Source organism: Watersipora subatra, chromosome 1 (assembly GCF_963576615.1).
Source record: "Watersipora subatra chromosome 1, tzWatSuba1.1, whole genome shotgun sequence".
NCBI lineage: Eukaryota > Metazoa > Bryozoa > Gymnolaemata > Cheilostomatida > Watersiporidae > Watersipora > Watersipora subatra.
Window position 1 is genome coordinate 59,924,226 of NC_088708.1, and position 27,638 is coordinate 59,951,863.

The 27,638-nt window shown below is 38.4% G+C and overlaps 1 protein-coding gene across 5 annotated transcripts; it reads right to left on the reverse strand.

Moving 5' to 3' along the window:
• Nucleotides 1–3,140: 3,140 nt before the first annotated feature.
• LOC137386110 (uncharacterized) lies at nucleotides 3,141–26,148 on the reverse strand. Of its 5 annotated transcripts, none has more exons than XM_068072808.1 (13): nucleotides 26,066–26,148; nucleotides 23,416–23,550; nucleotides 21,728–22,012; nucleotides 21,450–21,529; nucleotides 20,926–21,056; nucleotides 15,402–15,602; nucleotides 14,363–14,583; nucleotides 12,157–12,340; nucleotides 10,581–10,731; nucleotides 7,848–7,932; nucleotides 7,542–7,676; nucleotides 7,020–7,200; nucleotides 3,141–5,255 (listed from the first exon to the last, which is right to left on the reverse strand). In XM_068072808.1, the coding sequence occupies exons 2-13, from the start codon at nucleotides 23,503–23,505 to the stop codon at nucleotides 4,813–4,815; spliced, it is 2,187 nt and encodes a 728-aa protein (XP_067928909.1). In that variant the 5' UTR covers nucleotides 23,506–23,550; nucleotides 26,066–26,148; the 3' UTR covers nucleotides 3,141–4,812. The 5 variants fall into 5 exon arrangements, with proteins under 5 accessions (XP_067928909.1, XP_067928910.1, XP_067928907.1 ...); XM_068072809.1 differs by lacking the exon at nucleotides 26,066–26,148 and adding an exon at nucleotides 26,004–26,022; XM_068072806.1 differs by lacking the exon at nucleotides 26,066–26,148 and adding an exon at nucleotides 25,854–25,885.
• Nucleotides 26,149–27,638: the final 1,490 nt, after the last annotated feature.

Below are 27,638 nucleotides of genomic sequence, written 5' to 3' on the forward strand. Positions count from 1 at the left end.
ATGTGCCAGCAGGAAACTGACAGTAGCTGAAAAATAAGTAAACTATTTAATTTTCCAACTTATACTGCTCCATCCTATGTTGAGCACTCTGATTTTAGTTCCAAGTAGGATACATTTCAATATATATATATTTTGCTATGATAACAATAAAAAATTATTTGGTACACAATTATATGGTGTTAATTCATTTCAAAGTGGCATCGTAAGGCGATAATGTTATATGGAGTAGTATAGAAACCCATAGTAATTATCTAATGCAAACACCCCCTGATGAAAATCATCAAAAATTTCTATATGTACTGTGTATATTGAAATTTAGTAACAAAACAGTATGTTACCTGAGTAGCTACAGTTACCTACAGTAACTTTAGTGTATTCACTAAACTTGTGATCTTCAAATGAATGTAACATTACAATGTACTACCTGCAGGACATACCGTAGGGAGTTCTTACCTTCGAGACAGACGCATAACATAAATGTTAAATTTAACTTCAATGATTTTAGCTAAGCACGTACATGTACTTAAAGCCAAGTTTTAGTATGTACTTTGCTAAACTAAACTTCAACTTTGACATAGGCTAAGTGACAAAAATTTTTGTCACTCCAATCACTGTCACAAAACCACTTCTCTGTTTTCTGTTCCGATTTCACTATAACTTATAACGATCTGAAGATAGAGAGGGAACTAGGCTGAACTGAGATAGAGAGGGAGCGAGCGTCGTATCTCTTTTAGGCAATAGCGTATTGGCATTTTCATTATTTCGTCGTAATCAGTATACCGACTGCCAAATTTGAATTTCGAGAGAAATTTTTGTTGATATTGTATGACAGAAAAAGCCGAAAAAACATTGTGTTCCATATAGTAAGGTGAAAAAAATCTTTCACAGGGGCATTGTAACCCAAGGCCGCGCTGTATAAAATTAATAACTTATCGTGTGCAATCGTGAAAAGGATATACTGTATATGATAAGAGCAATAGGTGTGATTAGAACGTCTTAGCCTTGTGGTTAAGGGCGTTTGCTTGTAGAGTTGTGATGGGCATGTCATAAGTACAACTCCAGTACATGATGACTTTTCATTGCTAACACTAAGTCACTATAACTGGACAAACGAAGTGAATATAATAACTATTATAACTGGACAGATATACACGGAGGTACATAGATATAACTTCAGCGACGTATTACTCGACTAGAACAGATCAATATATACTGGTAGTGTCAGACCCAGTCAGCAGAAGTGCTGGTGTTGAGCGGCTGCAATTCAGGTAGGCTATGATCTAGGAGAAAGCAGTATTTTTGCAAGAGGCACAAAGTTATTCCAAGCAAGCTCAACATTTAGCTTCATAATGTTAAGGACTTGAGCTCAGTTTATGAATTAAGCGGATGCCACAACTACCCTTCTAGCGGGTCACTTTAGAAAAGCGCTTACTAACAAACCATAACATTTTATTGTTAAAGTATCTTAGAGTGTTTGTAGGATAGCTAGTCACTGATTATTGGTCAGGTTCAGGAAGAAACCTTTGTTCGCGTCGATATTTCATCACTAACAGTGACAACGATCTAACCAGGTAATGAAATACAGTATTCACGCGAGCTGACATTGTAGCTACACCATTTAAAACCTTTTATGATTTATTTATAACTTTACTGACTCACCATGATAAAAATGTTCTAGTAATCTAAACATTACTTAAAATTTTGATAACCTCAGTTACATATTTTGAACTGAAAATCTTTCTGACTATGAACACCTCATAGTCAGAACGTCTAATGTTGTCAAGAATAATTATTCTGGAATGCACCATACAAAAGGGTACAGTATTGCTAGCTTACTTGTGTATTTGACTTGGTGTATGCTTTGTGGCTAGTTTTGATCTATTTTCAATTGATCTAACTTTCTGCGTAAATAAAAATAACTGCAGTCTACCTTCAGCAGTGATAGTCAGGCATGAATGTACAAGTGAGAATTCTTGCACAAGTTACAATTCGCGGGAAAATGTAGTACTGCTATTCCTATTTCCTAATGTAGTATTGCTATTCCCCAGAAATTTTTCTTAAACAGTTTTACAAGTCTTCGGTTTTAATCCCCAACACTCCAGTATGGTGCATAATTGTTCTAGCATTTGCAATTACATGTATAATTTTCAAGGAACTATTTCAATACGATTGCAGTAATGTTCTTTGGAGTTATGTCCTCGCTCAAATATTGTACAAACTATGTACACCGGTTCTGATTACAAATCAGTTGCTATTGGTTTTCTTATTGATGTCAAATAAATATCTTTCCAAAAAAGCTAAAATACAAGAATATATAACAAGTTACTACAAACTAAAGACTAATAATATTGTACTTAAAATATGTTTATGGAGTCTAGTAAGATACTAACCGCGGAGCATCAGTGTCTTACTCACTATTGAGATAGAGCATCCGTGACCTAATGGTCTAGAACGCATGACCTGAAAACAGCAGGTTGGGGTTGAATTGCTAAAAAGGCCATTGATAGTGCCAGGAATGATATCCAACCTTAAATTCCTCTCTATAACTGGGCATGTCTCCAGTCATTGAGGTTCCCTTGTCACTTGACTCGGATATGTCCAGCCAAGATCACAGAGCCAATCTTTGTGCAACATACTTGATTTTCGAAGGGTGGCTCACACATTTGGATGGCAGTCACGCAATTTAAATCCTAAGTAACAATAACTTCTCAATGGCCACCCGCTAAAGGCTGGCTAGAGCTTCATCACTGTAAACGAAGGTCGGCTTCACCGAATCTTTCACAACCATTATAGTTTTGTGTTATTGGTGCAATGTGTTGCATGTCACCAGTAAGGGCCAGAAGCTTATAACAATGTCGAAATAACTCAAGGACTTGAAGTACCTCAAAATCTGTAGTCTAATGCGTAGCACGTTTCCATGGAACCAGCCAAAATGTACTGAATTTATTTAAAAATTTCTGCAGGTTATCACCAGGAATGGATTGGAAGACAACTATTTTGAAGCAATTGACAAGCCAACAATGAAGCAATTGAAACTACAAGTGACACTCGAAGTGTGTGATGCGTCATAGATGTATAAGCAATGCCATCGAGCAATTGTATGGCAGAGGAAGGGCTATCAAGCACAGTAGGCAGTCAAGCATCATTATAAACATTAAATTTATTCAATGTTTATGAGAATACAATAAAGAAAACTAAGAGCAACAGTCGAGCGAAAAGAATTACATTACGAGTCCATGGTACAGCAGATGCCTGACTAAAGGCAACTAAATTCCAGCTTATTTAAGGTGAAATTACTAAAACCAGCCTCTCAAAATGAACTTTACACAATCAAAGCAAAAATGGATCATTCTACAACAAAAGTAAAATCTATTCAGCTAGAACAGCTCAACTAGCTGTTGTCATGCAGTAAAATGAGTATCGGAATGAACATAGGTATAAAATCGGGAGACTAACATGTTTTATATGAGTGAGATCATACAACTCCAAACTATGTTTGGAAGGACCTTTACTGCACTAGTTTCCATCATATCTAACTGCCAGTCGATTCTAAGTTACGATATGCAAATAATTTGGATTAGATAAGCGAATAGGGTGACACGGGCGAATCTAACCCGAGCTACGTGTAGATACGAAGAAATTAATGATTGCAGCTGCTATTATAGTAGATAGTAAATACTCTGCCAATGAAGAACAGCAGTAATGATAAACGGTTAATGATAAGAATTAGCAAAATTATGACACTGATCAGAAATGGCACTAGCAATACGAAATAAGGGCAATCTATAAGTCCTGAATAAGACGCATCAACTAGCTCTATGCCAGCCATAATGAGTAACTAATCTAAACTTCAACAATATATATTTATACGGAGTAGGAAAAGCGCATTACGAACTTCATAGAAACAGAACGAGTGAAATATCAAAAGTAGATGATAAAGATATGAAAGATAAGAATAGTTACAAGCCCGAGAACCCGCCATTAGCGCATGCGTGAGTCTAACTTCCGACTCACGACTTCATTACGAATAGAGATAGACGAAAAGATTTGATTCAACTAGATGCGAATACGACATGCGCGCTACTAACTGCTACTAATCTAGAGTTAGCCTTACGGCTTACCGAGACTACTCGAGCTAAGGCACAACCTGGACATATATAATTACTTTCATTATAATACACATGCACAAATTAAAACCGAGAGATTCAAAATCGAAAGAATAAAGAATAAACTAACAAACCTAGCATCATTATATACATCGTTAGGGTGGAACCGTAATGCAGGGGGACACTATGTGCCCGGTTTCATTCAATCATTGAGCAACAAACCTTCACAAGGACAACCAGTACCACTCATTGTAAATGATTAACAACTAGAAAAATAAACTCTTTTTTACAGAATAACATTCGCCCTGATTGCCCTGCACATGCACACTTCTCTTCACCGGGAGCGACCACAATGCCAAGAAGATAATCTCCACCTCTACAGTCACCGAAGAATATAATTAGAATATATACGAATAGCACTAACCATCTACCGACTAGACTCGCACTATCTCCGCGCTATTTGCTAAATACGATAGCCCTTGCACTACTATCGATATGTCCCTAACCAGTAACAATTGTCATAAAATAACTATTAACTAAACACTTTGGCATTTAAACATAAAAATCAAGTCTGCACAAACCATGTGGTAGAAGGAATACGGGAAGCAGTAATATATACAAGTAGTTGGACCCAGAGGTTGAAAGGAATATAATAATCGAGTAAAAATTTATAGAACATCCGCTAAAAGAGGTAAGGTAGGACAACTTAGGGGTGCTGAGGCTTTCCTACAGCCGACAAATTGTTGTTGCCATCGGATGCAGAAAGGGGCAAGGGAAGACCAACATCGTGGCCAGTAAAAGGAACTCCAGGTAAGGCAACTCCAGTTAAGGCTTCTGTGAGGCTCATAGCGGACAGAGAGCCACTGAGCAATGAGCTGCCGATGCTACAGGAAGAGGATTGGCCAATAGAAGTGCCCGATGAACAGCCAGAGGCGGGTCGGTTAGAAGCGAGCGCTTGAACTGCGAGCAACTGCTGCTGCTCCTTCTGGGCCTCCTTCTCGCGAGCGGCTACCTCAGCTCTTTTTGACATAACACCGAGAGGGATGAATCCAGCCTTCCACGACATCTGTAGGGCACACCAGAGGGCGGTACGAGCTCTTCGACAGGTCTGTGAAAGCTCAGCGATGGCCGATGCCAACGCGATAACATCTACAGAAAAGAAACATGATGACCTACCTACAATTCATCTGTAGAACAGAACAGCTATCGTCAGGTCTGGATAACAGTAAATGTTATGTTCATGATGGATAGTATTGTGGGCCGTCTCTGTGGGTGGCTAACGATGGTCCAACAAAAGCTCATACACAATACAAGACTAAACTAGCTGGTTAGCACTGATGTACTATTTCCAAGTCCAATTGAACGCATCGTCCTTATCCAACCGAGCGCATCATCTTTGCACCAAATGGAGTGTATGAGTTCTTAAGACCGACATGAATTAATTGAAGCGCCGATAGAAAATGGGTCTCACTCAAATGCGAGCATGCAGTACCGGATAGAAAACTGATACCCCGTGAGTGAGAACAAGCAAGCGGAAATGTACAGCTTTGTTAAGATTTTCCTTGTGAGTTGACCAAAATAAGCTTTTCATGGCGTTTCTATAGGAGAAGTTAGATTGCGTCTGCTAATTTATTTGAAACTAGCTTTAAACATTTACCGTTTTAAAGTATACTCGTAGTATACAAACAAGCAGAAATAGACCACTACAACTTAACTGAATATACAAGCAGTTTATAATCTGAGTGTCATCCAACAGACAAAACTAGTATCTATGTACGTGTAACAAACACCCGCAGGACTATACTGCCTACTCAACTGAGTTTTCTACGAGAAAAGGAGCCAGAATTTACGCAACGTAAACGCCATTTCTGCTTAGTAATGAACAATTACTAATTTCAATAAATGTGTCATTATGATAGCTTAACCTGAGTAAATTTTGTGACAAAACGCTAACCAATTATTTTAGGCAGAGTAAAACTTAGTGATGAGATAGGTAGTTGTAAGAAAAGATCACACATATCTGATAACATTCTGTTAACCCTTTGAACCCAAACAGCTGGTTTTCCGGCCTTCACATGGCTTTGTTTACAAAAGCTGTTTCTAAGTAACAGTGTAAACCAATCAAATTAATTTTTGCACAGGATGTTAGACCAGAAGTTTCACTTCCATTTGTAACAGTTTTCAAATATCTTCACCTACTTCCTTCATTTTAATAACAAATTTTATTAGAACAATATCGCGAAAAAATCGATACGACTCGTTTGTTGGTAGGTCATAAATGATTTTGATGCAAATAAAGAATTTTATGATACTAATTATAATTTTCCAGTATATTTTGAGTCTTGAAATGATGATGAACAAGTGCTAAATGGATATGCTGTTACTGTAAATGTTTTTACGAGTTTTATAAAATCGTACAAACTTTTATAGCTTTAGGCCGAATAATGGTGAAATACTGTTTTTTTTTCTGTTTGATGTCATTCGCTGTGGGATGACGTGCTTTTTTTTTACTTGTGTTTTACCAAATATCATTGTATTATGAGCACGTTTAGATATGGTAACCTGAATAGGGTTTGTTCAGTATGCACCAGACTACGCTTACAGCAAATAATTACTATTTTTGATATTCTGAGATGACACAAAATATAGTGTTTCAGCTGATTTTCTTGCACTAAATAAAATGTACAAACCAGTTTTAATGATTATTCTAAAAGCTGACATAGCGATTTACAGAAGGCTATCAAACGTGATAACATCTTGCTTCAAAGCAGTAAAAAAACCTTCACTTCCATCATCATCTTCAGAAGAAACTAGAGCTAAGAGTTTGTTAACTGTTAAATAACACAAAACAAACATTGCCTTCACAACAGTCATGTTGACAGTTTAGATCAAAACGCATGTGTATGACGTTACCTCTTTCATCATGATTCCTTGGTGCACCGGAGCGATGCCTGTTAGTAGCATTTACTATTTCCTCTTTACGACGTGCCTGTACCTTACGAGTGCTGTCAAGCCAGCCGTCGAGAGCTGAGTGGATGTTTGGGTGAAACGGCTTCTCATTGAGACTTTCCATTTTGGCAAGCAAGATCAAGACCTGTAGTCACGAGAGACAGCAATAAGTCACAACACAGCTCACTAACATCACACAAGCGCATGAGCGCAATGCTCTCCTGTAGGCTGTCAAGTATGCCAAGCACCTAAGCCAACGTGAAAAACGAATATGGCGGCTCATACTGACTTGAGGAAAGGAGGCTAATGCGAGATGACACAATTTCTTAAGAGTAATCACTCTTCAAATGTTTAGGTACCAGATCATGGAAGGAAAGTTGGTTTAAGAATAGAGTCAACCGGATCAGAGAGTTGTTAGAGATGACAAGGAGAGTGCTATTGTCAGGTGGTTTCCTGCAAGGAAAAAAATAACCACTGGAGACCCACCTTGGTATGCTCCTTGTGAGAGTCAATGATGAGTCGGTCAACACGAGAGGGATTGTTGGGCAGACGAGGTAAAATGGCATTATTAGCACTCGAGACCTTCTTGCCAGGGTTCTGTCTGGCCATCTCTCCTTCAAACTGTGAGCAATATATGGGAGATATGAGTTGAAGATAGCATTCTCTACTTATTGACAGTGACAAGATAAACCAAATCAACAAAGGGGCAGTGAACGGACAGCGAGTGCAGCACTAAGCAAGCTCTCAAGTCACTGCTCTGCTGGAAACATGAGAATTAACAAAACTAATCACCTTTTTACGTTCCTTCTCCATGTTTTTAAACTGTTCATACGCATCTTCAAGCTTAATGTGAAGGTCATTGGCCGGCCCAGTCCTTCTGTAACTCAAAACAAACAAGAATTAGCATTGCTTGCTGCCAGGCTACACTTGAGTTATCTGGTATCAACCGTAATGGTCAGCAGCAAAGAACGTACGCCTGCTAGGAATGAACGGTACAGCAAAACCTCTAATTGCTATGACCTCAACATACGAGTTTGAAAGTACCTTAAAACATCGCAGTTGCATGTGTCAAAACTTGATGAGTGGACGGAATAAAAAGTAGAGAATATAAAATATATAAGCTAAATAGTTTAGACATTCCCCAGTCTTGATTAAAGCAAGTTACGTTGCATAAAGTAACAAAAAGAGTCTTTTTTTATTGATTATTGCTCCATTGGCTTAGTTTTTTACATATAACTTAATTTTGTGTGTGTTTAATCCCACGACCAAACGAGCGGAGCGAAGTTTGAGTTTTTATGATAAATGCATGTGCACACAACTTCCAAAAATTATCCATCAACATCGCAAACCCTTGTTTCAAAATCTCATCAACAAATTTAACCATCGTTTTGTAGTCGTTAAAGTATAATAACGATACAAAACACATATAAGCCTGTTTAAATATGTTATCAAGTCTTTGTAAGTTGTCGACAGTATCTTAAAACTTACCCATCTGATCGAATTATACACAGACAGATTAATTTGGCCAAAAATCGCCACAAAACGCTTGAAAAGCTTGGTTTAATAAAAGTTAAGACCGGCCTACGATACGCCAATATAGCCGTGCGACAGATAGTAGAACTATTGAGCAGTGCGCATTTCACGAGAAAACCGTGCTCATTTCACCAGTCTATGGCATTGTTTACTTGTAATCAAATTTATCTGAAGCTTTCTGTAACAAAAGTAGAACGTTTGAGGCGTAGACCGATTTACAGGTACGAAATTGTGGTACACAGTTTATCAGCCTGTTTTTTTGTCCAATCACCGAAGGTTTCATTAAATTATTTAAAATGTTAGCCGAAATTCTTTACAACTTATGTACAAGCTAGGGCCGAACTACAACGCCCCTTTATGATGAGCATATTTTTTTATTTCGCTGCAGTTTGCAGAAAACTTCCAGACGCGTGAACGCTCATACTTGCTTTCTGGTAAAGATCGCTATCAAAACCGTTCTACATTCAACACAACCAACTTTCAAACTGTGTATAGTACACAGAAGTTTGCAATTTTACTTCTAATTTTGCAATTCAGAGTTATAATAAACATATTTCCTTATTGTTGTTTTGAAATCTCATCAACAAATTTAACCATCGTTTTGTAGAGTCATTAAAGTATAATAACGATACAAAACACATATAAGCCTATTTAAATGTGTTACCAAGTCTTTGTAACTTTCAAACTGTGTATATAGTACACAGTAGCTTGCCATTTTACTTCTAATTTTGCATTTCAGAGTTATAATAAACATATTTCCTTATTGTTGTTGTTAAATTACATACATTACAGTAGGTTAGGACTACAGCTTTAATTAATATTCCCAAGACCAAACACGAGCGAAACGATTCTATACTATACTACTATACAGACTATACTCTGCCAATTCCTGCTGACAACTACTTTTTCAACAACCAGCACTGCCATTTCTTTTTTCCGTTATCACTTATTCCATTATCAGGTCGTGGGCTGTATGACAGGGGAATTTCTAGTATAATATGTTTATTTTAATATCGTGTGTAATTCTTTGAGACACTCTTCTTTAGGTTTATAGGTTGTAGAAATGAACAGCCAAACCATCTACATAGAGAGTTAATCCGTTCTGTGATTTGCTTCATCTTGTCAACACTGCCATTTAAGAGCAAGTATTTCCATAAGAAGATATTGTCCTTTGTTTAATTGTTTTTATAGAAACTACAGAAAAAATAAAGGTGAAAATTTAAATTCCATGTAAAAATTAGATCAGTATAGGAGTAATCTAGAAAAAGAAGTTTTCATGTCACTTGGCTGTGACATTAAAGACAGCGAGTGGAGGTGTAGACTCAGTAATACAGGAGACAGATGGTGTATGATAGCGGTGGTGTGACGGATATACAGGGCTAGTCTGACTTATGACTATGTGCAGTTTTAATAACATAACTATTTGCAATAATATTTGATACACTCAACATGATACTGTATCTTTGCATTTAACATGCAGCCTCTCAGCTATGGATCTTTAAAAACTAATCACATGTTCTCCGTCATGACAAGATATGACAACTACCAAATGACTTTGTATAACAAAAAACTTCTGATGTCTGGTAAAGAATTGATCCAAAAATGTCTGCTTGTGTTTTTTTATATTTTAAAAACTAAAAGAAAGATATAAATCGCTGTTTAAGATTATTGGATCATCATACATTGTAGATTTAAACTAGGCGAAAGAGAGTTGTGTGCACGTGCTGATTTGATCATCTGCAATGTTACAATACATTTAAGATGTTCTGTCGCACGGTAGAATTACTAAGATGATAGGTCAAATATTTGCTAGAATTTCGTGCCCTACATTGAAAGATTTGTAGGTTAAGGGATAAAAACATTTGCTCTAACGTCTGATATTTTTTGACATAAAAGGCAGATCCCGTAATGAATTATCTTCAGATGTAGAGGTTTGATTGTACGCTGAACTGCTCATCCATCCAAATACCCCTCATAGAAGTATCAACATACCTTGGTGGCCTGTGCTGATACTGATTAGGAGCCCCTGTAGGCATTTTACTCCCAGGCTGAAGCGAAAAGACCATTTCCTGCAATAGCTCTCCTCTTGGGCCATAGTAGATTGTCGGCACCATCTGACCGATTACCTGGTCTCCTGTGTACCCTATGTAGAAGCAACTCACGCATGTTAAACCTCATTACCATGCCTACAAAAATGACATTTACTAACCTCCAAAAGCAACATTTTTCAAATCATACAGCTACTAAGAGTAGCGTTATTCCATTACAAGGACCAACAACTTCTTAAAAAGTGGCAACAAGACACATTGTATGAATCTGCTCATATAACAGTTAACTGACTAGATGCTAAGAGCAAACCAGGGGTGGTAGATGTGACAGAGACTCATGGAAAAAGAAAGAATAAGCACTATTAAAAGTACTTTATGTCATACCCAGAGTAGATGACGTAACACAAACCTGTTTTCATCACATTTACGTTGATAACAGATATTAAACTTGACAATATCAAGGTGTATAAATAGAAAAAATAAAACCAGAAAGCATCAATAACGGTAACTAGTAGAAAATACTATTTCATCTTAACACCACAGATGTCAGTAAGCAAAGAAAGGTTGCTAAACAAATCCTAACGGCTGCCAACAGGATTGCATTTTTATAACTAAATACAGTTCATTATACAAGAGTTTTATGGTTAATATTCAAAGCTTTTTCACTATACGTTTTAACTAGAATGTTATGGTAAAGTTACAAATTGGGCAAGTATATAAGACAAAAAACTCTCGGTGTATCGGAGGTGGACCATACCAGATCCACATGTATGTAAAAGCCGTCTGTAGGCATCACCTTTCAACAAACTGACAGATACTGAACAAGGCCTTACAGCAGTCATAATTCTCCATCCAACAACTACAGATTGTCAGCACATTGCCTATTCATTTCAACACAACCAAATATATTGGTTGATAATACGCATAATTTTAATGTAATAGTTCCACCTATCTTGCACTAGTCGAAAGAACATTCACAATTAACACTCCATAATGTTAACGCTAAACATGGAAATCGATCACAAGTCAAAGAGACTAAGCTTTCCGTTGAGCACTATAGTGACTTTTTTCATAGAGTACATAATTTATGAATAACGTGTGGATCTTTCAGCAATCGAGCCCGAGTCCCCTCCCCAAAACCCAAGTAAAGCTGGAGACCCCAGTCCCCTCTCCGAAACCTGAGTAAAGCTCAAAATTCGAGTCCTCTCCCTGAAACCTGAGTAAATCTGTAAACCCGAGTACCCTCCCTGAAACCTTAGTAGAGCTGTTCCAACTCGAGGCGAATACAGTTTTATCATAACTTGCTGGCAAACCAAGCAATGCATCAAATCAAAAGAAGTTGGCTACACCAAAATTTGATGACAGTAGCAGACAACTCCAAATCTGTAATAACTTAGACCTTGCCATCTTAACAGTTTGTATAATTATCGATCAGAGACCGGTACTCAGTTGAAATAAAAACATCGACCAAGATTATTTTCAACAAGTTTAAGTAGAAGAGCAGAGGCAGCGGGTCTTACCTCCAGTTGAGGCGATGTAGTCAGCCAGTTGTTGTTGCTGCACCGGGCTGGGCATGATAGGCATGCCCCCAGCCTGAGGGCTATGCATCAGAGGACTGTTTGATTGGTGCCCATACATGGGTGAGTCGGGAGCTCTGCCGGCAGGAGAGCCAAGGCTACTCGCAGTGTCACTCAGAGGACTTCTCTGTGAAGGACAACGAGTATTAATTAGAGAGAAAGTATAGCATGGTCGCGAGAGCTATACCATATCATAGCTACAGATATACATGTAGTTACGTAGTTACGTAGTCATGTATAATGTAGTTACGTAGCGCTATGTAGTTACGTAGCGCTATGTAGTTGCTACGCAACTACATAGCGCTACGCAACTACATAGCGCAACTACATAGCGCTATGTAGTTACGTAGCGCTATGTAGTTGCGTAGCAACTACATAGCGCTAGCGCTGTAGTTGCTACGCAACTACAGCAACTAGTTGCGCAACTACAGCGTAGTTGCGCAGCAACTACGCTAGCGCTATGTAGTTGCTGTGCAACTACATAGCGCTAGCGCACAACTGCGTAGCGCTATGTAGTTGCTACGCAACTACATAGCGCTACGCAACTACATAGCGCTACGTAACTACATAGCGCTACGTAACTACATAGCGCTACGTAACTACATAGCGCTACGTAACTACATAGCGCTACGTAACTACATAGCGCTACGTAACTACATAGCGCTACGTAACTACATAGCGCTACGTAACTACATAGCGCTACGTAACTACATAGCGCTACGTAACTACATAGCGCTACGTAACTACATAGCGCTACGTAACTACATAGCGCTACGTAACTACATAGCGCTACGTAACTACATAGCGCTACGTAACTACATAGCGCTACGTAACTACATAGCGCTACGTAACTACATAGCGCTACGTAACTACATAGCGCTACGTAACTACATAGCGCTACGTAACTACATAGCGCTACGTAACTACATAGCGCTACGTAACTACATAGCGCTACGTAACTACATAGCGCTACGTAACTACATAGCGCTACGTAACTACATAGCGCTACGTAACTACATAGCGCTACGTAACTACATAGCGCTACGTAACTACATAGCGCTACGTAACTACATAGCGCTACGTAACTACATAGCGCTACGTAACTACATAGCGCTACGTAACTACATAGCGCTACGTAACTACATAGCGCTACGTAACTACATAGCGCTACGGTGGTGGCAAAACATGAGGTAACTGTAACATGGCCAACTAAGCCAAAGGTCAACAAAAATAAAAGTATTATTTACGGCGCAGGATTTATAGAATCGTAATGCTTTATGCGATCCATAATATGAAATTGCTATTTACACTATTGTAACAAATATGCTAATCAGGAAGTGATGTACGCATGTAACACTGTAGCTATGATATTATGCCAACCGAACATTTTTAGATGATAATAAGGTACAGCATCAGGACAATGCTGCTCTAACTCGGTGAACCTAAAGCTACATGTACTTGGCTATAGCAACCGAAGCCTTTATACAAACGAAATGTGAAGAACAAACGGAACGTCACGGTGATGCTGCCACATGGGCAGAGATAACAAAACAACGAAAGCAGGATATTTTCTTTTAGACCAGTGTCTTACCAAGACAAATAATGGCTTGAATTTTGGTGAACTTTACAAAGCACATTATAGATGACAAATGCGTCTCAGACAATCCTACTCGATGTACTTTCAATGTACTGACAATGTACTTTAGTTTGGGTGAACGAAATTCGAAAAAGTTGTCCTCTGAAATTAATAAAACATCTATTAACAGAAAAACCTTCAGGTAATGGATTACTTTTTATTATGACATGCGGGGCATTTTACTACAACACGCAAAGAAAGAGAGAGGAAGGGAACATACCAAATATGCATGTGGGAGGCTGGGAGTGAAGAGAGGAAGGGAACATACTGAGAGATGTGTGTAGGAGGTTGTGAGTGAAGAGGGGAAGGGAACATACCGAAAGATGTGTGTAGGAGGTTGTGAGTGAAGAGGGGAATGGAACATACTGAGAGATGTGTGTAGGAGGTTGTGAGTGAAGAGGGGAAGGGAACACACTGAGAGATGTGTGTAGGAGGTTGTGAGTGAAGAGAGGAAGGGAACATACTGAGAGATGTGTGTAGGAGGTTGCGAGTGAAGAGGGGAAGGGAACATACCGAGAGATGTGTGTAGGAAGTTGTGAGTGGAGAGTTGGGCCCGTATCTTAGCTGTTGCTGGTGCAGAGCGGCCTGCCGCTGTAGCTGAGACACCTGTGCAGACCTGCCCATAGGATGAACTGGTAAGGAACCAACAGGAGGTGGGCCTGTACCCACAGGAGAGAACTTGTGGGAACCACGTGGCGCTGGAGAAAGACTGGCAGGTCTTTGCAGCTGCGAGCCTGTGTCAGTAACGCATAATAAAATAGCACACTTAGGAAATGAACTGACCAGGTCTGAGTTTAGTCAATTAGGAGATCTCATCCGTTAGTTCACACACATACAACCCACACAAGTATATAAGTAGTATATACGACCATACAACGTCAAATATGGTGGGTAGACATTAAGATACATGAGCGACAGCTGGGTACACATGACGATATGTACTGATTGAACTAGCAACAAAATGCTGCAAGTCATCCATCAATTCTCATCAATTACAAATGGAAAAGATATACTGTAAAACCCCACCGACTGTGATTTTCAAATGTATTTTTGTATCCGCTCAAATAATATAGAGAGTAGAAAAGAGTAGAAAAAACTAGTGCAGCAAGCAAGTTCTGCAATTGCATAACTCCACTATGACTGGACTATCAGCTGGTGCAAAATGGTGGCCATTCTGGACTTGGCGAAAGAATACTAGGAAGCTAATGGAATCTGATATGAGACCAATTAGTTAACTAAAGACTTATATTTCATATCAAGTTTTCACGTGGTTGAGATTAATAAACAAAGCCTATTCATGGAGACACCTCACATTAAATAAAATATTTTTATCTGAAGAGATAACTAACTATAAGCATTCAGCAAACAGTAAAAAGTAACATATGAAATCCAAACAGGCTAGGATAACTGTAGAACAAGATAATAACTAAACTTCAAACGCTAGAGTTCTGAGAGAAGGCACTGTACGATATCCTGTATACTATCCTGTTAAAAATGAATAGGAGAACGTGATCATGATTAAATAATATAAACTAATGAAGGAATGTAATACCTGGGCCAACAGGACGATGTCCTACAGCAGGGCGCTGAAACAAAGGGTCCATGTGCTGCTGGTAGGCGGACTGAGGAAGCCCTGGCCTTTGAGCTCCATACGAGTGTTCACCAGGAAGAAGGAATTGATCTTCCCTGTTTCTTCCACTCCAGTTCTGCCCAGTGTCCACAAAAAGTTCTGTTGGCCTTTTATTCCAAATGTCTGCAAAATACTGCCAGCTAAAGAGGAAGTCGCTCAGAACCTTAATGGGACCCCAAGATGACAAACACGAACCCTCCTAGAATGAGGCAGTGACTGAAACATCCAGTGAAAACAGATTGTTTGAGCAAATTGCAGAGCACTTTGCAATACTACCCGAAGGAATGAAAAGCAGACAATGCAAGAACGTCTTTACTAAGGCATGATAGGCTTTGAAATGGAACTAAAACCTCTTGCTCTATCGGCATTACATTGTAGTATAATTTCATTCAGATACGACACTTAAAAAGCTATCGTTTGAAATTGTGACACTTACGGAATTGTTACACATTGTTACCACCATGCTTCAATGATTATAATATTACCAACAGCTAACAAATTATGTTCCGTTACAAGTTTACAACAGTTCAAGCTTTACTGAATATAATACAACAGAAGAATATAAATGTTTTTTCATTGGGTAACCCACAGCAGTAATACTCCATTATTCATTTTAAAGAATGTTTTTGTCTTCTCTTACCACATCTTGACCATTATTAAATGCGAGAACATGGACTAGACAATAGATGACTAAACACTGCATAAAATAGTTATGACGAGTACATGTCCAAGATGGAGGCCTACCGTTTTTTTTATATTTGTATTGATATTTGCAGAACTCATGAAAGCTTAATTTATATTTGTGCATAGAGTGATTCTCCAGTAAAATGAACTCACTTTGGAAACCATGTTGCCCTCACATAGGACGAAAGTTTCTTTTTAGTAAGATGAGCTGCTGTCGTTCAAAACGATTTCATGTGGTATTAAACCACATGCGAAAAAGTTTAGTGGTTATTACTGAGAGGAAACATGTTAAAACTGTTCTGAAATTTATTTTTGGTGAACCAAATAACTTTTAAACCATATACCGTAAAACTTTTATTTGAACCCTTGAACCTTTTTTTCAACCCTTTCCCTATAGTGGAGCTCTACTAGAGGTGACAAATCAAATAAGGGGTGACGATGTATTTTTCAAACACCTCGTCAGAACATTGAGAAGATACATTAAACCCTTTACGGGCAAACCTAATGTTGCCTATATTTTACACTCTCCTTTGGGCAGAGCGACATTAACCTTTTTGGATGCAAGAAATTTTCTAACTTACTTCCAACTTGTCGTAGATCTCTAAATAAATATGAACAGAGATGGTGATACATGTCTAAACCAGTTCATATATACTGCTTGCAATTAATCTATGATTAACCTATGATGCAATTAACCTTATAGCTTGTGTTGCGATTTGTTGGAGCTATCAAGTTTTTTATTTCATTCTGAATTAAAAGATGTATTTCCATTTTATAACTATATTTAAAAGCTCATTGCACTCATCAATATGTTTGCTACAGTTTGCAGCCAAAACTGGCTTTTTATGTGCAATAGAAGAGGAGTTACGAGCATCGATCCATTGTAAGCCGAGTTCATATTACAGCAATGATTCTATCAAATAATATGCTATAAATCTGCAAATTTATAAGTTATAGAATAATAATAATCTATCAAATGCTACAGATATATTGAAATTAAACTAAATACAGAAACTAAAATTAAATTTTTGAAACAAATATTAGCATCGTTTGCTGGGCCAGTTGCGTTCTGATTAGTTTTTGTTTAGAACCAGCTCACATTTTTCTCGGTGTTCAATCCCTTCCAGTGTTTTCGGACCTCAACGCTTCTGTATAGCTGAGCTAGTCGATATTAGAATCCAAACATTTATTAGCAGAGCAAAACTTTTACGCGATGCCATTCAGACTGAACACTTCTCACACAAATAATGAGAAACCGTGTGTAACCAAAATAGCCTCACAATTTTAGTGTCAAAATACTCAATTGTACAGATTCAATAGTGAATGCTAAAACTTTTTCATATACATCAAAGTATCAAGACCGCGTTAAACAAGGAACCACTATTAACCTAATACAGTTATTAATAGTTATTAATTATTTCTATGGCGATGTATACAGAATTTTAATGAAAAAACCTAAAACTTTGGAGTTGGAAAACGAACTTTGATACGAACAAACCTTGAATGAATTAATTGTTATTGATGTCATGGAGCCATTATTAGTATGGTTTTGTAGACACTTTTCTATGGACCACTTGCTGTTATGGGTTCATAAAGATCAAGAATGTCAAAGTGGCGGTCAAAAAGAAGTGGTGTTCGATTAAAGGATGGTTGCTACTCTATTTTCCCACCCTTCTCCCATAGTGGCGTTCAAATAAAGGTGGCATTCAAATAAAGGTGGCATTCAAATAAAGGTGGTATTCAAATAAAGGTGACGTTCAAATACAGGTTTTCCGGTAATTGTTGTTACAGTAACAGTTGTAACAGTTTTCAAATTGCAGAGACTTCCTGTTCAAAGGTAGGCCAAGGCATGTATGCTAATCATCCATATTTCTAGTCACTACTTTATAATTTGGACATTGAAGATGCACAGCAGTAAAACAGGAAGTACGGGTAGCACTTGTTACAAGGACACCTCTATACCTTACTCATACATTTACTTGTGAAAGGGTCTCGCTGTATGACAAAATCAGCAGTGCAGGGAATTTCCAATGATGCAATAAGGTAAATATAGTTGGTGTAAACAAAACAGAAATTTAGAAATAAGCTCTGTGTTGACAGCCAATGGCCCCAAGCATCAAGAAAAACCAACCAAAGTGAAACTCAGAATTGAAAATTCAGCAAAAAACATGATATCTATTTCTTCAAAATTTTTCAAAACATACACCTACATGTACTAGACTCATCATAGGCTGAAAAAAATATGTATATCTGCAGTCATTCAATAAATGAGAAGAAACTACTTTCAGCAACATATTACCACATCTTTGCCCGTTTCATCTTTACTATTCTTAATGCTTCCAAACCAATATGAAATTCCATCTCTCGCAGGCACTTTTATCTCATCTGTACAATAATATTCTATACTAATTTGACAAATTTTAAGCAACATCAATTTCTCCTGTGTACCAAATATAACAAACTGCACACGCTTGCTATTAGTAATCATATTCTTGAAAAGATTAAAAATTTAACATGAATATACTAACTTGAGGTTTGCTTGAGGATGTTAATACTATCATGTATCTCTGCACACACGCGGTTTCCATATCGGCTGCGAGACCCCGGCTGTAATCTCACGCAGTAAAACACTTGCGGCACTAGGCTCGGCGGCTTATGTTCACATAAAACTGTGTCGCCAATGGTCGTATAAATAATGGCCACTCGCTATGCAATTTCGAACATGCTGGCCTTCACTTGTACAGTGAATTTTGGGAACCAGGCTTTACTTTTCATTTGTTAATTTTCAAGCATGAACACATGACTGAACACGAAAGTAATAGAAGATACTCTTTTTTAAGCTGCTAGCAATGTTGCTTTTCTATTTTCTGTACAGTTAAATCAGCACCTGTTGTTATTGTTGCTGAATATCAAATGTGCTCAACGTCAAAACAGTATGTGTATTTATGAACTGGTTTAAGTGGAACTTCACCTTTAACATATTTGTCAACATACTTCTAGATTTCATTGACAAGCGTTACCATAAACAACATTGCCCCTCTTACTCCAACATTGCCCCTCTTACTCCAACATTGCCCCTCTTACTCCAACATTGCCCCTCTTACTCCAACATAGCCCCTCTTACTCCAACATTGCCCCTCTTACTCCAACATTGCCCCTCTTACTCCAACATTGCCCCTCTTACTCCAACATTGCCCCTCTTACTCCAACATTGCCCCTCTTACTCCAACATTGCCCCTCTTACTCCAACATTGCCCCTCTTACTCCAACATTGCCCCTCTTACTCCAACATTGCCCCTCTTACTCCAACATTGCCCCTCTTACTCCAACATTGCCCCTCTTACTCCAACATTGCCCCTCTTACTCCAACATTGCCCCTCTTACTCCAACATTGCCCCTCTTACTCCAACATTGCCCCTCTTACTCCAACATTGCCCCTCTTACTCCAACATAGCCCCTCTTACTCCAACATAGCCCCTCTTACTCCAACATTGCCCCTCTTACTCCAACATTGCCCCTCTTACTCCAACATTGCCCCTCTTACTCCAACATTGCCCCTCTTACTCCAACATTGCCCCTCTTACTCCAACATTGCCCCTCTTACTCCAACATTGCCCCTCTTACTCCAACATTGCCCCTCTTACTCCAACATTGCCCCTCTTACTCCAACATTGCCCCTCTTACTCCAACATTGCCCCTCTTACTCCAACATTGCCCCTCTTACTCCAACATAGCCCCTCTTACTCCAACATTGCCCCTCTTACTCCAACATTGCCCCTCTTACTCCAACATTGCCCCTCTTACTCCAACATTGCCCCTCTTACTCCAACATAGCCCCTCTTACTCCAACATTGCCCCTCTTACTCCAACATTGCCCCTCTTACTCCAACATTGCCCCTCTTACTCCAACATTGCCCCTCTTACTCCAACATTGCCCCTCTTACTCCAACATTGCCCCTCTTACTCCAACATTGCCCCTCTTACTCCAACATTGCCCCTCTTACTCCAACATAGGCATACTCTTACTCCAACATAGGCATACTCTTACTCCAACATAGGCATACTCTTACTCCAACATTGCCCCTCTTACTCCAACATAGGCATACTCTTACTCCAACATTGCCCCTCTTACTCCAACATAGGCATACTCTTACTCCAACATTGCCCCTCTTACTCCAACATAGGCATATGCCATGCATATTTTATCGAAAGCAAATAACGCTCATACTACAATTAAGAGGTTAACACCAGTGAATACATAAACTGTTGAAACCTGAACTGTACTTTCACCACTCCTTACCGGGATGAGTGGACACGGTTATAAGTGACTGCACCAATGTGACCACTAGTTAGGGAAACTTAAGTAATAAATATTCATAACAGACACCTGATAGGACTAAACCTCAAGGCGTATGAGGGACAAGGTGGACTATATACATTTTTATGTCGCACAAAGCACATTCCAAATATTTGCTGCTATATATCATCTGGATAATATCTAGCGGCACGTTGTCTCTAGCCCAAATAGAACAAACACTTCCTAGCTACACCACACAAACAAAAACTACTGAACACGCCAGACCAACATCTTGCCTGTCCTATATTTAGCACATTCTTATATTATAAGAATGTTTTTAAATAGATTGATTTTTCACACTTTATTATATTTTATGTTTTCCACATTGCCTGGTTTGCCTGTATCACATTAGTCAGTAAAATAAATATATGATTAAATATTGTTTGTAGTCTAAACTTTGCATACCTGCATTGCTTTCAGGAGGGTCTGGCCAACTGTGACTTATCTCTCCCTTAGATGCAGTAGACCACGGACTCTCGCTAAGCTGATGATCGAGTGAAATGTCGAACGCCGAGTCTGAGCTCTTTGTACTGGAGCTAGGATGAAAGGATAACAATGGGATGAAATGCCAACAACATCCTCTTAGCAGACAGGCATGATTCATCTGACATATAATTCAAGTTAAAAACAAATACTTCTACCTCCGACCAGCATCAATATGAGACAAACAACATTTTTGGGCCGTGTTAGTCTAAAAGAAACTATTTTGAGACAGATTGACACTCGACCATTCATGAGAAGAACTTACTCGGAAAGACTACTAAAACCGCTAATTGGGTTTGGATTGAAACTTCGTGTCAAGATGGAAGCTATCCAAGTACTGACAGACCAGCTGACATGATGATACCGAGTTAGCGATGAACTAGAGACGTGAACTTGAGAGGCAAGTCAAAGAAGTAAACATCAGGTCAACTGTTATGAATACTCACCTGCTCAGATGAGTTTGGCGGCCAACTAACTTTCTCCTCTCAAGTCTTGAACTAACGCCCTGCCCTACTGGAAACTCTCCCTGAGAACAACAGCATCATTTACTGACTCACATTAGAAAAAATTTGAGATGAAAACAACTCACAAGGTGTTCAGCTACAAAAACATAAACAAAGAAGCATGCGTTGTTGGTTAGATGATCAGCAGGGAATAAAATGACGCAATACACAACGATATACATAGGTCAGGCATCTACAAGGAAGCCTGAGTACAAGCGCACCTGATAGGAGATGGGGTCGAATGTTTCGCCTGTGTCTTGGCTGTGCACAGCAAAAGGATCTGGGGATCTTTCAGCTGGTGGCCACAGCGTGTCGCCAAAGCTGAATACACCAGCATCCTTGCTAGTAGTGTGTTGTAGGTCATCATCAAGTATTCTAGAGACCATGTCATTGAGGGCAACGCTTGTGTTGCTCTGATTTAGTTTCTCGTCTACATTAGAATTTATTGTGCCATCGGGCGCTGACCACGGCCCGCTGTAGTCTCCAAACGCCATCATTGGTTCCGTCTGTACAACAATTACATTCAGTGACATAATGATGGTTTTCACCAAAGACCTGCACAAATATCAATCCATACTAAATGAATACAGTAGTCGCTCCTATAACGCATACCTCCTATACATAAATTCCAGAGAACGCAAGAAATTTATGTGAAGTTTCTGCTTCGTACTACGAAAAAAATTTCCATATAGCCTAACGCAAAGCGTCAAGTCGGGAAAGTTTTCAAATTCCATTTGAATGGTAATCTATCTCGCCGCACTTGCGAGAGAAAAACCGACGCGCGTATAGCGTTATATGTATTTTATTGTTTGTATAACGTGAAATCACTATAACAAACGTTTTTGGAATGGATTATTTATGTTGTAGGAGCGCCTACTGTACTTTGAACACTTTTCCTTAGTAGAAACTTTACAGCACTAAAGCATGGAATTAAAAAAGTTTCCTGAATTAAGTTGTAGAAAACCTAAAATAAAGAGAAAATTTGGCGATGCTGAAAATGCGAGGCAACTTGAAATTTCAGCTGGCAGACTGCAGAGTGCTAAAACACCAGGGCTGACAAACTTATTGACCAGCATAGTTGCAGTCTGAAGGCAGTTGCACCACTACCAAAGAGACGAAATCCAACAACTCCTGCTTTGCGAGTAAAATTTGTGAGAAATTCATCCAGAATCTAGAGCTCACCTGGTATCATTGTTTTAAACAATTTTAGCAAATGATGCCTATTTGGGCCAATCATGTGAGTAGTGCACACTTCAAATTTAAACGAGCCCCAAGTGTTCTTATATGACATGCGATCTGTATTGAGCAATGCAAATAACACTGCAATAGACAATTTCCTTAAGCCAATAGCATAAAGTGAGACTAACAAGTTATCTGAAATGCATGTTAGTCTTACTAGTGTGATAACACAGTGCAATATAAACAGTAAGGTGACACGAACTAGCGCAAGAAAATGCCAGCTTTCAACGGCAGCATGGGCAGCTATATATTAATGTGTGTTGCCATATCCGCAAGTAACATCTCATTCACCTCACAAGGCATGAGAGTGCTACTGCGAGGCATGCACCGTGACTGCCTTGATTATTGATAACAGCTAGGATAAAGGTTATAAAACAGACCGATATATCAATAGCGCACAAAACCATTGGCTGTTGCGTTTTTAGGTCACTGAAACAGCCAATAGCAGGAATCGATCTATTTGTTGATAAACAATGGAGTCAGCTGATTGCATGAATGCTAATAACCTCCTAGGAAGGGGTGAGCCACTGTTGAAGTATTGCCAAGAGCCAAGCGATGGCTTGACCAGTGTGCCAGATCGGGTCAATCAACAATGTCAATAAGCTTGGCTATAAGAGAGCAGAAAGTCCCTGCAATCTTCGAGGACATCACAAAATTCTCAAAAGCTTACATCAGTGTGAAAATATCCTCCGCATGCTCGAAGTGATCCAGGAGGTGGTTGGCTAAAAGTAGCGGGTTGAGTATCCGTAGATAGATTCATTCTAATCGCATGTTGGCCCGATGTTGCTGGGTTTCTTTCTTTTTACTGAAACAGGCATAACTAATCTATTACTGCAAGTTACCCCATGAGTTACCCCATGAGTTACCCCATGACGGACTAGTTGAACACATTCAACTAACCATTAAGGATCAGTTATTTATGATAGGTGACCATAACACAACCTAGTCAGTGGACAACGCCTGCCAAGAACTAGAAGGAAACGAGATAACCACAGCCAAATCACTGCTACTACAGAATATTGCAAAACAGAAGACAAGGTTAAGAGGCCCACATTTTGACATCATTCACAATGACGCTAGTAGCGTGCCTAGTAGGGACACATTGGGACACGCTCCGAATGGAGTCTGCTTGTCGTCAGAATAACAAAAACAAGCAAGATATATGCATATAGAAGGTAATTATCTGATGGCATTTTCAGCCATGCGAATTGTTGGCACGAAACAGCCAGACAGCTAATTAATGGAAGATGTTATCTACTTGATGTGGTCGATACCATAAAACTCGCTAAAGGGGTGACTACATAAACTGGTGCTGCACATGTGCTTGGTACAAAGTCAAGACTATTGGTGTTTAGAATGTCTTCTTTAAACTGCTCACAATTTTTATTATTCTTCATTTGACTAACATAAGCAGAAAATGATAGGCCAACATTCAATCAGAGCAACCATAACAAGCATTATGAAAAAGCCATCCCTTTAGAATAAAAGCACATGTTTTGTCTAGAATAGACCAAAAACCTCTACAAGAATCAACCTCTTATAATCTCTACCTTATTACAGCCAAAGAAGACAGGAGAAACTCAAAACATCATCGCTCAACGTTACACACCAAGTGTGACCAGCAACCCATGGTGCATTTAGTCTTTTAGAATAGCGAAGTTCATATATAGTCATAAAAAGCCAAGTGATAGCTTTCTCATAGTTTGTTAATCACCTTTAATTACAATATTTATCAAAAGGAAATCGCTAGAGTGCTATTTTGTTAACAATTTCATTACATCAACCAGTAATGATGACATCGGATCAAAAGTATAGCAACAGCATTTTTTTGTATTGACGGTTTTTAATATTGCAAGTAATGAGAAGCATTGAGAACACAAATGAACTGCGATAAGAAACCAAGCCTTTGAATACTGTGAGCTATTTAAAATGCAGAAATACATTTTTCAAAAAGTAAAGCCAAGGAGTACAGGAAATGTATGTGAAAATAATTGAAGCAGCCCATGAAATACATCCAAGACATGAACAAATCAAATACTTTTGGCTTGGACGAAACCTGCAATCTGCAGTTGATATAATCACAGCTATTTGTCACAATTTTTTGTTACAAAAACATATTTCCTCGTCGCGCTTTCATATTAGCCCACTTGCCATCAAATCAACTGAACAACATCAATAGCAACTTTTTTGAATGTGGGAATAGCTTTTAATAGCACATCAAGCGCACTGCTGGATCTAGAAGGTTTACAAAATATTAGCAAGTAGTATCCTACTATGTGGTGTGCTTATAGATGCATTTCATTATGTAAACTGATGGCTTTTACTAAACAGTTGTTTGAGTTCATTCAAAGTTATTAATAGGGTTTTATAGCTTGCAACATGTCTGGTATTTGCTGGAACAAAATTACAGCCAATCTGAAGGAAGGAGAACATCGACTTACAATGATAACTATAGCAGAACCATCTTTGAGTAATATTAATGCTTAATTTTGAGTAATCCAGTCGAGCTCGGCGATAGTACCCAGCGCAAGTCACAAAATATCAGAACAGTCTAATACTCGCCAACAACCTTCACGTAAAATATAAATATGTACGCTTCATCAAAATAAACGTAGACACAAATCATAATCTGACGTTCAAGACGCAATGCAATCTTCCAAAACGTTACCTTCAACTTGGCTTGCAACCTTGTTGCTAACTATATCACAAAATGAGCTTACCATGATCGCTGGAAATTACCTTGCAGTTCCTATAGTGCTCATCTATTAGGAAAACAATAGGATATTTCACAATCACCATGTCATATAAAATATAATCAAGCTTTAAGCCAACAACAATCGCAAAATCAGAAAAGCTGATACAAATTAGATATCAAACGATTAATCCAGCTCGTTATATAATATTTATATAACGCATTTATATTATTTGCAGTGCATCGTCTACGAACGTGATGGTGACTAAGCAGAAATTACCAATAGACAGTTTAATAAAGAACTTGATATCAACAAAGCGCATATTAAACTGATATAACCAACTATCATGTAGTTAAAATACACGGATAGAATTACTACAGGAGTAATACTATAGCACGCAAAATCAAATTCTCACGAAAGCGGGTGTTGATCGTCGTTGTTTGCGTCGCCATGTGGGGGAAACAAAACCAAAACAAAGAACTAAAGTGCGCAATTATCTAGAAACGGCAATCGTCATGCCATTTGTGATAACGATTCCGTTTGGGAAAATTGAAGTTATACATACCACAATGTCTAATCTACGTAAAACCTTTGAGAACGGAAATAATTTGAAAAAATATAACTTACTCTGAGTAAATTTCCCAGCTAGGCTTCTCTTTAATGGCGCTTTGGCTCTTTCTTGCAGTAGGCTTTCCTCCCCACGCAAAATTAGTTTTACAGTTATAAGCACGTCTTAAAACGAAAATGCGCTTTGTAGATCAAATCAAAATTGTATTTTATAAACACTTTGTAAATAAATAAAATACGTTACAGATACATTGAACAAGACTTTGCATAAACTAAGTCGGGGAGGAAAATCAACTTACAACCCTTTCTCACTCTTGCGTCCAACGGCGCGAAACAAACCAGACACGTGGGTACAAGCTACTGCCGTTGACAGCAGGAGTTGTCCTCTTTATAAATTCATTAGAGCGCCTACACGGTATTATTACAGACTGGCAGATAACCATCTTTATGTTGCAATAGTCATATCCTAGATGGTTGTTGAATTCCACCATAAAGTCTTAGATGTTATATGGATATTGTCGTATGAAGCTGTTTTAGCTACGGAACTGAGAAGCCTGTAAATAAGCATGTTTTTGGTGAATTTCCATGCATGGATGATTCTCATTCAAGTACCTCTTTAATACATACTGTATTAAAAATGTTTTCATCCAACACAATTACAAATGAAAAAAAAGAAAATAATTTTGTGTGCAATTTGTACAGCAGCGTTATAGAACAACATTCAAAACAAATTTTCAGTGCATATATGTATATGCATACCAAGTCACTCGTTGAAACAGTTGCATTTAACAAGCAAATACAATGACACTTTTGTTTATGTATACATATTCCTCTCATTCCTTGTGCATTGCTTCAAGAGGTTAGGATATGTTCAAGGTTTTACAGCGGTGGACAGAAAAGGCACAATATTAGTGAACAGATGAGCAAAAGCTAGGTACAATAGCAATGAAATGGACGAATAACAGAAACAGTGATTATAGATTACATGTAATCCAATTTAGGTGCCTACCACATGCAATGAGTTTCTCACTATAATATAATTGCTCTCTAAAATGTAAAGGCAGTTATGCTACAAACAAGTTATGGTATAAAACAAATCACACACCTTAGGATTGTGTGAAACTAGTACCCTGAGACTAGTTTACTCTCAGGGTACTAGTACTAGCACTAGTACCCTGAGAGGAAATTGTTGATGGAAACAATGCAGAGCTCAACCATTACGGGCAGAAAGTGTGTATCACACAGTTATTCATCACGTCTTCAAGAGGAGAACCAGCAAAGCATGGCTTCAAGATGCAAGTCATAGGTAGAGAATCGCATATGAAAGGAAACTGTCTCTTAAACTCATGGGACGGTAATTGCAAGTCAAGTAATGTCAAATCATTACCAAAAATTATAATGTTTGATAGATTCTCCCTATTTGTCTCTATAATATTGTTAAACAACTCAAAAGGACATCGCGGCATAAAGAATATGGTCTTCAAGGCTGCATATTTCTTTCCAAAGTCATTTTGGGGTAGTGAGTCTATATTTAAGGATTTACAAAGCTCAACATCTTGACTGTTAAATACAGGATCAAAGACGTGAGCCGCTACTGACAGCTTATCCCTGAGAGCTAAAAGTAAGGCGAGCT

What these genes read in the sequence shown, in the direction of transcription:
- LOC137386110 (XM_068072808.1), bottom strand. Translation starts at nt 23,505, where the DNA reads ATGAATCTATCTACGGATACTCAACCCGCTACTTTTAGCCAACCACCT. An exon ending in CCCTCCTGAAAGCAATGCAG is followed by an intron (nt 15,603 to 20,925) that starts GTATGCAAAGTT and finishes AGTATTTTGCAG; the next exon opens with ACATTTGGAATAAAAGGCCA. An exon ending in TGGAGAAGGAACGTAAAAAG is followed by an intron (nt 7,677 to 7,847) that starts GTGATTAGTTTT and finishes TATTGCTCACAG; the next exon opens with TTTGAAGGAGAGATGGCCAG.